Source organism: Arvicola amphibius, chromosome 18 (assembly GCF_903992535.2).
Source record: "Arvicola amphibius chromosome 18, mArvAmp1.2, whole genome shotgun sequence".
NCBI lineage: Eukaryota > Metazoa > Chordata > Mammalia > Rodentia > Cricetidae > Arvicola > Arvicola amphibius.
Window position 1 is genome coordinate 6,148,847 of NC_052064.1, and position 12,481 is coordinate 6,161,327.

Genomic DNA, 12,481 nt, shown 5'->3' on the forward strand with positions numbered 1-12,481 from the left:
ATGGATCATCTCAGGAAGCTCACTGTATCTTTTCTGCAAACAACATCGAGTCATTGGACCCAAAAGCACTGGTGCCTGCCAACTCCAGGACAGAAAGGGGAAGAACGCAGCGGCATCCGGGCAGGGGGTGAGTTACATATCTGTGCAGTTGTGAATGTGTGTGCACCTGTGCACACATATATTTCTGTGCAATTTTAGAAATCTCCTTAAACTTAAAGACAGCAACATCCCTCCTCCACACCCACATGCCTCCGCTTATACCTGTGACTGGATCATCTCCTTAACTCCTAAAAGGTTGTGCCTCCCCCTTTGTCTGTTTGCACATGTTCTAACCTGTATGTGCAAGGAGACAATCTTGGGTATTGTTCTCAATACCCAAAGGAATTATCTACTTTATTTCTGAGACGGGTTTCCCACTGTCCCTCAGGTTGGCAAGTGGGCTAGTCTGTCTGACCAGCAAGACCGAAAAATCCCCCCATCTCCAGCCCCAAGCACTGAGATGACAAACTTGTGCCGTTGCACCTAGATTTTTCATTTGGGTTCTGAAGCTAGAACTTAGGTCCTTGTACCATCCCCCCAGCCCTAATCAGTTGTACATCCATCGACCCAAGGTACTGTTGGGGGCAACAGCAGAAGTCAAAAAGAAAATATTAGCAGAGGAAATGAAGTCAGGGAGGGGAGAAAGGGTGTTACACCCGTTCAGCAGGGTTGGTGGGTCAGGATGGAGGTCTAGAAGGGTGACAAGGTATTCATCCAAGCCAGTGCACCTGCCCCTTGTATCCAGCTCATGAAGAGCTGCTAAGATATCAGGGTCAAATCCCTGGACTGAGAAGCTTGGTTGGCCTGGCTTGTTTATCCCCTGGTGTACACTGAGGCCACAGGGCTGAGGCTGAAGCATACTACAATGGCCTGATGAATGGCAGAAGGGGAGGGCACATGATAAATGAGTCTTGTACGTTTAATTGTTTTCAGGTCAGAGTCACCAGACATACTAATTAATTTTAATCTATGGGGGCTGCAGGGCCGCTGATAAGTATTAAAGGGCTCTGATTACCCCCCACGTTTTATGATTCCTTTAAATATTTTCATTCTTTTCTCCCCTAAATTCACACCACTCTGGTATCTGGTAACCTCCACACATCCACACCCTAAATAGAAAACATTGTATGCACATAATAGAATGTTATTATTCCATAAAGAAGAATGATATGCCTATTCTGTGGCAACATGATGAACTTTGAAAATGTGCTAAGGTAAAGACACCAAGCAGAAAAGATCATTTACTACATAATTCCATTTATAACAGTTATCCAAAGCAAGAAAATTCATATGCACAAAAAGCAGAGTAGTTAGTTAGTCGGGGACAAAAGGTGGAGAAATTGGAGAGTAATTGTCAGTGGGTACAGATTTCTTTTGGATTATTCTGGATGACTCCAGATAGTGGTATCAAGTGTAAATCTCAGGAGACACTGAAAAGCAATAAAATGTATACTTCAAAATGATACCCGTATGCTATGTGGATTCCAGATTTTATTATTATGTACATATAAACACTACTTCTTTATTTGGGAACAGGCACTGCTATAGAATGTATGGTACTCAGGACATTTGTGAAACTCTGTTATCTCTTTCTACCATGTGAGTCCTGACGCTAGAATCCAGGCTGTCAGGTCTGGTGACAAGAACCTTCGCTTACTCGGCCATCTTGTGCTGTGGAACAATGATCTGTACCCTGTCAATTATATTTTAAATAAACACTGATTGGCTAGTAGCCAGGCAGGAAGTATAGGCGGGACAACCAGACAGGAAGTAGAGGAAAGTCAATGAGAACAGGAGAATTTGGGAAAAGGAAAGCTTGGCCCACAGTCCTGGCCTAGCCACAGAAGAAGCAAGATGTGACTGCCCTGCCAAATAAGGTACCAAGCCACATGGCTAAAATAGACAAAAATAATGGGCTAATATAAGTTGTAAGAGTTAATAAGAAGCCTGAGCTAATGGGCCAATCAGTTTATAGCTAATGTAGACCTCTGTGTGGTTTCTCTGGGACTTAATGAATGTAGGAACTGGGCAGGACAGAAAGTTCTGTCAACAATCTTATGCCCTCCTGAATTCAAGTCTTTAGAAGCCTCTGAGAACTTGGCTGTGATGTCAGAATACCTGGCTTTAGTCCTCACGTTTGCTCTGCCTTGTCATAGATGCTGGCTGACCTTCTAGCCTTCCTTCCCCGCCCGTGCATTGACAGCTGGGGTGAGCCTAGCTCTCCTGCTCCGAACTCTTCAGCAATGAACACATCCAGTTAGAGTCAATGTCTACTGCCTTTCTCAAAGAAATAATTCTCACTTCTGATGGTCTTTAAAGAATGCCTACTTTGAGCACATAATTATATATATTATGATATATAATGGGTATCTCATTTCATCTATACAATAATTATGTGAAGTGGCCCAGTCTGTTATTCTAATGTTTCAGATGCAAACACCTAGATTTGTGGAAGGTGAATTATCACGTAAGTTAGAAAAAAAAAAAAAACAAGCATGGAAGCTGAGTTGCCACACGCCAGGAATCATGTGATAAGATACTACAGGAAACTGCTTTCTCCGACTCTTACACCTCAGCTCAGGCCTTACGCCCCTGACTAATTCACACTGGCAATGCATTGATGAATTATTACTCCACCTTAAATGTATCCCACCGCCCTATAGGAAGTGATTTTCAAGTTATGTAGGAATCAGGAAATACCGCTGAATTCTTTGTAATGTGTCAAATACTAGCCAGATAAGGTTTGTGTTGATGTTGCCAATAGCACCGGCCTACCCAAATGTAATGTATAAAGTCATGCTTGGATTAATCCCCGGCAAGCAAGAGAAATTAATTGTGGTACCACCTCTTGTCAGTTCTGCTCCTTGTCCCATTGACTAGAGTAATTTGTTTAATTAACCTAGAATTGTCTTGTTAATTACAGATCATTTACCATACCCAATAAAAGGTCAGAATTTGAATGACACAATGATGTTTAAATTGCATTTATTTCCACATCTCTTTATAAAAACACAGATGAAATAACTTTAACCAGATCTTTTGGTATAAAGTATTACCTTAATTTAAGCTAGCAAATGGGTATGCCCACCACACCGAATGAGATTGCTAATGGCTCTTTTGTTTTTATAGATAAATAATAAGCCCTAAATATGTGCCTCTGTCCGCAATGCACGTGGTTCACAGACCCAGACAGAACAGCTAGGACCAACTGACTTCACAAATGGTTGGGGGGACAAGGGCTTCCAAGTGAAAATTTGCTAAGGTGTAACACTTCTACTTAGACCTATTATGAAGTATAACCAAAAGACAGCTCAGCCAGCCCTGCTGTCTTTATTTTTAGTGTCAATTAAAGCAAAGCAGTGACAAAATTTGCATCATGGCAATGAAACCTTGGTATGAAATCTAAGCCCACTGGTGAAGTACATATCTTTATGATCCAGAGACCCACGTATTAATAGATTCAAGGCCTGTCTTGGAACAGGTGTTTTGTTTTGTAAATATGCCTTGGTGCCAAATAATATTTTTTTAAAAAATAAGACAATGAAGTTAAAAACTTTTAATGGTAATAGTTAAAGGTAGTATTGGAGATAATATACCCATCTATTAATAACCATTAAAATAAGATTCAAAGAGTGCTTGAGAGGAAAAAACTAAAAAGAACATACTTTAGGATCTGCTCACTAAAGCAGCCCTCCACATACTCTGATTTCACTGAATCTTACCTTTTAAAGAGTCTTATAATTTAAATGACTAGATGTTTAATTAGTGCCCCCCTGAAAGAGGGGAATGAAAGATACCAAGGACTAAACATTTCATCAAACAGTTGTTGACTTGGCAGATGTGTTGGCTGATCAGGCAAGTTTACAGGGGGCTCAACTGAAAGCTTAGTTACTCTGCATTGGCTGTGCCCACGAGATTATCAGATCTAAGAGGCAGGATACCAAAATGTGAGTAAAAGTTCTAGCGTTCAGAGACAGAATATTAAAAATCGAGTGAAATGAATCTCAGCTCTGGCAAAGGAACAATTTTATATGAAAGGATATTCAAATCCCCCTTCATTGAGCAACCACAATGAGCCTTGAAAATTTACATGATTGAACTAGATAGAATTCAAAGCCAAAGACAAGGGGAAGGCGCTTTTCTTATCCCCCCCACCCCGGGATACACAAAGAGAAATCCATAATTAAGCGTCACACTTCCCTGGGGCAGAGTGTTTTCTTACACTGACAAGCAAAATGAGGCACTTCAAACCAAACATGCTGTGCACAATGCATCTTTGTGTACCTATTGTTTTAACATATTTCTGGCTATTAGGCATTTATCTATTTTTGGTCAGCAAGGCATGCATTTTATTTGAAGGATTCTGGTTTTGCATAAAAGGCTGTAGTTATGTTCATAGAATTATCTTTCTACAACGGTATCTGAAGAATAATTATGGCCTTACTTGGGCTGTTCTCATATGCATTTAATATTCCAGAAAGTAGATGCAACTTTAGTGTAATTAATACAATCAAAATTAACCCTAAATAGGAGAAAAGACTGTCCAAAATCAATTTAAACTCAACTATATGCTTTTGTTTGCCTCCTTTGTCACGGCTAGCTCAACATATCACACACTAATCCTACGTGTTGGAAAATGCCAAGCAAACCATGTTTAACATTCCATCAAAACACCCAGAGACTAGCAGCAAATTATGTATTCGGCAACTCTTTTGTTCTACATCAAAGAATAAATCATATTACTTCAGCCTCATCCCACTGTAACCACTAAACAACTATAAAACAGAAATCCACTTAAATTTCGTATTCCATCAATTTCCTCTACTTGCTATTACATTTATATATGGTCATTTAACCGCTATCTGGATTTCTATTGCATCAGTGGAAATAAGTTGTCAAAATCACCCAGGTCTTTTTTTTTTTTAAATGATGACTGGATTCCCCTGTCCACCCTACGCCAGTTTCTGATTCACCCCATCTGGAGTAATTCTAGAACTAACCGTGCAGATGTATTGTAGGTGATGCTGAGCTGAATAACAGAAGATCCAGCAGTGTCTCAGCCCTGAATAAAGTCACAGGAGCCAGCTTGGTGACTCACACTGTACTTCTAGCGCTTGAAAGGTGGAGACAGGAGCATTGCCAGGACTCAAGACCAACCTGGGTGACTGTCATGTTTAATGTTATCAACTTGATGGAACCTAGCCTCTTCTGAGACCAGTCCCTGGACATACCTGTGAGGTGGAAGGGCCACCCTAAAGTGGGCAGCATCACTAGACCACCTTAAAAGGAGAATGCTAGGTAAGCACATGCGTTCCTCATTCTCTGCCTCCTGACTATTGATGCTATGTCCAGGTACCTCAGGCTCCAGCCACTAGAACTTCCTCCACGGTGGACTGAACCCTCCAATTATAAGCCAGGTAAACTCGTTCTCCCTTTAGTTGCTTTTGTAAGGGCATTTTATCACAGCAGGAAGTTAACTGGGACAAGACACTTTAGTTAATTAATTAATTTAAAAAACAGTAAGAACATCTAAGGAGCTTTAAGTTACCAAACCATACCTCCAAGAGCTTTTGAAAACTGACTGTGTTAGGGTAAAGCCTGGTAGATAAACATTGCATACATAAAATAAAAATTAATCTAAAATTCAGATTGAGCTGAATGTCTTCAAGTTCTATTAGCTAAATTTGGCAGCCACACATATGAGTTCTGCTATAATAAAATTGGTAACATTTATGCACAAATACTATAGATATGACTGTAGCTAGACCCTTCATCTCTCTGGAGCCCAAAAAAGTAAGGCTAAGTCAGTGGACTCTATACCTAAGAGGAATATTTCCCCTGAGTTTTAGCCTTAGAAGAAGATAGCAACGGATTAAAATTTCCCATGGGATGATACCCCATGTCAAACAACCCTGCATGATAGTGAGGTGCCTTCCGGGTTCCTTTAAACCACAAGGTCAAAGGCTTTATCTCAGATAGGCCAAGTATCAAGCTTTTGTAAGGGGAAATATTTATGTAATAAATAGCATGAGCACATGTTGGCTTTTGATAATGCAATTCTATCTTTGCCATGCCTTTCTATTTTCACAATTTTAGCATAAGATCAATGGTTTTGATATTAAATGTGCAATTTTGATGTTCTATCGAGTTTATTTAATCCAGGTTGACAAGACTGCAGCCTATGGGCAAATCAGAGATTTCCAAGCTGAGAATCCTCGGTAATTAATGACCTCCATGGAGCCTTCTGCCTTGCCACAGGTGTAATCTGCCAGATCTCTGATTTAAGAACACTTCCCTTAAGTCATGTAAGTATTAAGTGACGTTCTTTTATAAATGCCCATCGGATTAAATTAACAAAGACTGCGGAGCTCCCTTTCTGCAATTCTTCCTTATCAAACAGCGTGGAACTTTTCTTCTACTATCTGATTGGTATAGCTATGAAAACAGAAAGATGCATGGATTTCAATGTAAATTCCATCAACTTGAATGAAAAGCTCAAAAATTTACACTAAACCCACAGAACCAAGAATAATCATGGCAGTAGATAGAGAGGGGACAGAAAGGCTGTCATTCCCTGGGGAGGATGTTAGAATATGGTAATTATCATTTGACGCTGGTGGGAATAGAAACACATGACGCCATTTGAGAAGTCAGCATGGAGGTCCCTCAAGAGCCTGGAGCTGAGCTGTCCTGTGGTGACTCGGGTCTATCCCAGAGTGGCATTGAGTCAGCACAGCACAGAGAGGTTGGTGCATCCCTGGTGATGAACACACAGCACAGGAAAGAGAACCACTCTAGATAGATGTTGTTTTGCATCAACAGCTGAATGCAAAAAAGAGTGTACATACACACAATGCAACTTCATGCATCCGTAAAATGAGATCTTGACCTATCTGGAAAAACAGATGCAACTAAAAAGCATTATGTTTAGTGAAACAAACCCATTTTTCAAAAGAAAAAAAACTAACAGTATGTTTTCTTAAATATGCAGAATCTATATTTAAAATTATATGTTTATTTATATGCTATAAAACTAGAAAGTAGATCATGAGGTGTGAAGAAAACACCTTAGGGGAGGTTGGAAATAGACAGCGATAAAATATACATGGTAAGAAATCAAAATCAGACGGGAGAACCGCATTGGGAGGAGGGACCTACACAAGGGACAACCGTAAGGGAGGGAATGAGTGAGAATAAATGCACATGAAGAAGCGATGTATGCTCAAAAAAAGAAGAAAGAAAAAAGGAAGCAAGGCATAAGAGAGAAGAGCGGGGGAAGAAAATTCAGAAAAGGGAAATTGTCTACTAAGACCATGGTGGGCTGAATACAACGGTTCAACACAGCACCTGATCTCAAGCACACACATCCACATACAATTTTACATTATTTTCCCTTTAGTAACAAAAGCTGAACACTTTCAAAATGGATATTCCCCCAAACAAAAAAAAAGACGACATAACTGTCTAAAATGTTGACAGTTGCGGGCTCCTTCTAACAGGATGGCTTACCGAATCCGAAGGCACTGGCGCCTCCGATGCTCTGAGAAGACTGGGCACTTGTAGAGGTATATAGTCCCGTCACCAACAAGCCGTCGAAGAAGGTGCTTGTTGAAATGGTAACTGAAACATAGGAGGGGGGAAAGACTTCAGTTAGTATAGTGAGAGAGAACAGATGACTCTGGAGTGTCGGGGTAGTCACTGGCAAATAGCTGGTTACTTTGGCTCTTCTGTTGTGTATCTGTATGTATGTGTATGCGTGTGTGGTCGCGCGCACACACACACCACACACACACACACACACACACACACACACACACACACGAAATTGCAGAGGAAACAAAAGCCTCAGAACTTCAGTGTTTATAATTTGTAATTGCTGGTCCTAGTTTTTGCATGTTTCCTAGCTACATTTAAAAAAAAAATCTGAAAATAATAGATTCCCCCCCCAACTCCAGTCCCATCCCTGAAGGCTATCGAATCATGGCTGGAGTTCTGGCATTATGACAAAACACTGTAAAAACATTATTCCATACTGTGGGAAACAATCTATTGTTGGCTGAACGGAGAGCAGAGAAATGCACCGCGGTGCTTGTCATGGGGTCCCTGAAGTTTCTCAGCGGAGCACACTGATCCGCATGAGTCCGTCTGCTCCTCTTGTGAATGAGAAAGGGACCACTGTGTGCTTTGTGTTTCCGAGCAAAGTCTATACGACAGGTCCTCACGGTTGCACGGCCGCAGAGCTGGACGTTCCTCTGAAGAAAGCTAAAGTAAATCAATCTGTATGGCACCATCTTTGTGTTAAGCTTCTTAAAATCGTAAGTTGGTCCCCACCCTCAAAACAAATCATGACCTCCTTCTCGCCTAGCCTGGATGAGATAAAGACGAAGCCATTTGGGGGAAGCAGCGGTGGAAGGTAATGACGTTATTTTGGTCGTGCACAGATCAGGGCTGTCATCCCACTGGATAGTAATAAGGAGAATGGTCAGTCACATTAACTCTGATGAGATGCTCTAAACGAAACTCCAGGACATCCAGTGAGTAGAAATAAATGGTCTGAAACATTCCTATTATACCACATCAAACAAGACGCGTATATAATAAAACAGCCTCGCATCGGGCCATCTCCCAAATGGCACTGGGTATTCGAATACATTGCCTTTCCAACTGCTGATAAAAAAAAAATAGTACGGTTCAGTGCTGGCATATAAATCAGTTATCTGGGCCCTGAGCTCGCCAATCTACATGCATCTCGTTTAACTGTGAAAGCTTGTGTGTGAGGGAAGTACCATTATTTTACCCCGGCATCAAAAATGAGCAATACATGGAGCCGCACCCAGGGCTCTCGCCTAAATGTCTGATTCCTAATCTACTCTTACTTTTATCGCTAGGACAGGATATAACATGGGGAAAGGAAGGTACATCTGGCTTTCAACTCCAAGTTACAGCCCATCACTTTGGGGTAGGCGAGGCAGGAACTCAAGTAATCACATCACACTCCAGTCGGGAGACAAGAGGGAATAATGCATCCCTGTTTCCTGCCTGTATGGGCCTCTGTTGAGCTAGTTTCCTTCATTCTTGCACAATTCAGGGCACCATACACGGTGGACCTGGTCTACTGACTGTCAAGACAAACCTAGAGACATGTCCACAGGCCAGCCTGACCTAAGTTGTTCTTCAGTTGAGATTTTCTTCCCCACGTGATTCTAGATTGTATTATTTTTTTATTTGGTTTCTTTCCTGTTTTATGTTTTTTTTTTTTTTTCTGTTCTCTTCTGATCCCAAAGTGGCACGCTGGCCAGTATTTTACAGCTATTTTACTGGGCTGTTCACATGCATGAAGGAAAAATAAAGCAAAAACTTCAGCAATCAGTGGCATTGTTATCAAAACAGCAAAAGGCTACCGAGGGGATGGCTCCGGGGCAGAGGCAGGTAAGGGATGAGGCCCAGGCATCAGGTCCTCTTCTGCTACCAGATGCCTACGTGGGCTTAGGAGACCCAGTTATCTCTCTGTGTCTGAATTTCCTTGTCTGCAGAATAATATCCTAACCCCAGGATCCCAAAGTCTGTTTTGCTCAGTCCAAAGCCTGTGGTTGATTCTGCTGAAGCTGATTTCTTGTACATCAATGAATTCAGCAAGAGGAGAGAAAGACAGAGACAGAGAGAGACGTGGCTTGGGGACTGAACTGGATCCTCCAGTGTGCTAGACATGAACCCTTAAAAACCATGTCATCCCCAGCCTTCTGTTTATGTTCCGTCGTGGGATCTCATAAGGTTCCCAGACTGCCCTTGAATTTCTGCTGCTCCCTCAAATCCACAGAGCTGAGATTACAGATTTGGCTGTCTTGACTAAGATTAATTATTTTTCAATTGCTTCTGTGTCCCTGGCTTTATGAAGTTTGGGGGGGAAAGCAGCTTCCTCATTCCACATCACTGCCATCAGTAGAGAGGCAGTAATTAAGTTCCAATGCATCACGTCCTGGCTGCTGTGATATCTTCTGTACTCTTTCCTTCAGCTCCAGTTCCCTTCTCTAACATGTTGAAACCATGAGCATGTTTGTTTGGTATTGGAGGCAAATCTGAATCTGAGCTTCAACTCTCTCCACACTGACCAGGGAGTGGTTGTCTTCGATTCCTCATTGAGAAAAGGGAAGACACTGTGCAGCACAGTGGAAGAATTAGAAGCCACCAAGTCTACTATGCAGCTCTACGTTCTAAACACCACACTGTGCGTGCAGTAACCCATTCACAAGCAGGGGGCCCTTTCCTTTCCCTCTTCCAAGCCCTGAACACAACCTTGCTCCTTTTCACTGAGAACAGAACCCTGCACAGAGCTCCTGGGAATTGACAAGTCTAGAAGCCTCTGACCATCCAGTTCCTGGATAGCCCGCATCAATTACTGTGACCTGCAAGGACCCTACAGCTCCCCTCCTCCCACGACTCCATCTCTGAACATCCCCACCAAGTCAGAGCTGTGAGCAACTGATCGCAAGGTGAACAGCATCTCCAGTTTATGGGTCTGCCCTCCCTCCATAAGTCTTTCATTACCCGCTCAGTAAAACAAAACGTGAAAACATTCCTGGAGGAAGGTTGAGTGCAAGAACGTAGGTGAGGGTTCTTTCCTCAGTTGTCCTCCAACACTCAGCACCAGTCCCAAATAGAGGTGCCCACCCCATAACCAAAGCCCCTCCCACTGATGACAAGCAATGGATCCAATGCATTTGCGGCATCACAAATTACACAGTCCTTCGCAGCCCCAGAGAGAGGTCTGCATCTCCGAACTGCCTGGGATTTTTGGGATTCACTTGGTCCTGTTTTCTTGGTGGAGATGTGGATACCTGAAGGGAGTAGTGGAAGCCCTGAGTGAATGTGTGCTGTTTACATGGCTAAGGTCTTGACAAGGACAGGTGAGGCTTAGCGAGATGACAAAGCCTTCCTCCGGGAACCAAGTGCCAATGCCCACAGTGTTTGCAGAAAATGTCCATCACAGCTTTCTCCCTCAGTATATTTACAACCTGAAGACTGGTCCCTTACAGGCTGCTCCTACTTAGGTTGCTAAACCTGCCTTTTTGATTCACCATGAACCCTTGTCTATCTGTATGTGATGGCCCCACCTCCATGTTCAGCTAGGTGCAGTAATCTGGCCTCCCTCTTCAACTCAAACAATATACACCCTGAGCTTGCAGGGTGCTGTGGCCATTCCGTCCAAGAGCCCAGTTCATCCACTTACTTTTTTCTTCATTCTCACACCAACCCAAACAGGTCCAAGGCCCTGTCCATGCTGGGATCTGGCAAACACCCATTATGTGGCCCTTCTAGGTGTGTTTAAATTTGAGAAATCATTTCTGAACAAAAAGTGAATGAAATGGAGTTATTGAGAAAGGCGAGGCCCTGTGCCTTGATTTAAATACCACTGATGGAGGAGTGTCTATGTGTTACTTTCATTATTAATAAAGAAAACTGCCTTGGCCCTTTAAGAGAACAGAAAATTAGGTAGGCGGAGTAGACAGAACAGAATTCTGGGAAAGAGGGGGAGACGATTCAGGCAGTCTCCATAGTGAGTCTCCATGCTGCTCCTCTCCGAGATGGACGCAGGTTAAGATCTCTCCTGGTAAGCCACACCTCGTGGTGCTACCCAGATTACTAAATATGGGTTAAAGCAAGATGTGAGAATTAACCAATAAGAGGCTGAAACTATGGGCCAGGCAGTGTTTTAAAAGAATACAGTTTCCGTGTAATTATTTCGGGTAAAGCTAGCCGGGTGGCAGGACGCAGCCCCGCCATTTCACACTACAGATTGGCGCTCCAACGTGGTGACTAAATCCACTCAGGTTTTTAACCTGAGAGGGCTTTAAATAAAGGAGAGAGAGTTTAACACAGCTTTCTGCTGTTTGCCTGGACGTGCCGTAGAGAGATTTTCTGTTTCTGCAATAGCGGCAGAGAAAAGCTGAGTCATTTTAAAACGCGGCTTCCTGGTGCTGTGCTGCCAGTGCAAATTCTGGCTATAAACCATTTCAGTGGCTTTTATGGACTGGATGTTTGTGTGCCCGCTTGGGATCGGGAAAAAAAGTACTCTGAGACCATGCCAATGGCTCACTGCTCCCTGCCTGCACCTGGGCAGATGGCGGAATCAGGCTTAGGCGAGCGGGACAGCATTTGCGGATTCCTGCCGCCATAGAGAGAGAGGTGTTTTCAGACTGCGCGGTGCTCTGCGGGTCAGATTCGGCTGTGACTTGGATTAAAAGAGTTTCTGTGCTGCACGCTCAGTATCAAAATTAAACTGCTGAGTGCAGCTCCAATGTGGACTGCTGTGTACCTGTAACTGTGTGCAGCTCAGGGACACCAAATGACTGAGGCAGTAGCAGCTCTGGCTCTGCTCCGCCATGCTGAATTGTGCTGAGCTCAGACAGGTCTATCGCAATTACCATAATAACAGCACAGTTAA

The 12,481-nt window shown here is 42.8% G+C and overlaps 1 protein-coding gene across 1 annotated transcript in view; it reads right to left on the reverse strand.

Moving 5' to 3' along the window:
* Positions 1–12,481, reverse strand: part of Reln (reelin) — a 429,856-nt gene that overhangs the window by 361,811 nt on the left and 55,564 nt on the right. The window contains exon 2 of the mRNA XM_038315201.1: positions 7,549–7,659. Within this exon, the coding sequence (XP_038171129.1) occupies positions 7,549–7,659 (111 nt within the window). The remainder of the gene's footprint in view (positions 1–7,548; positions 7,660–12,481) is intronic.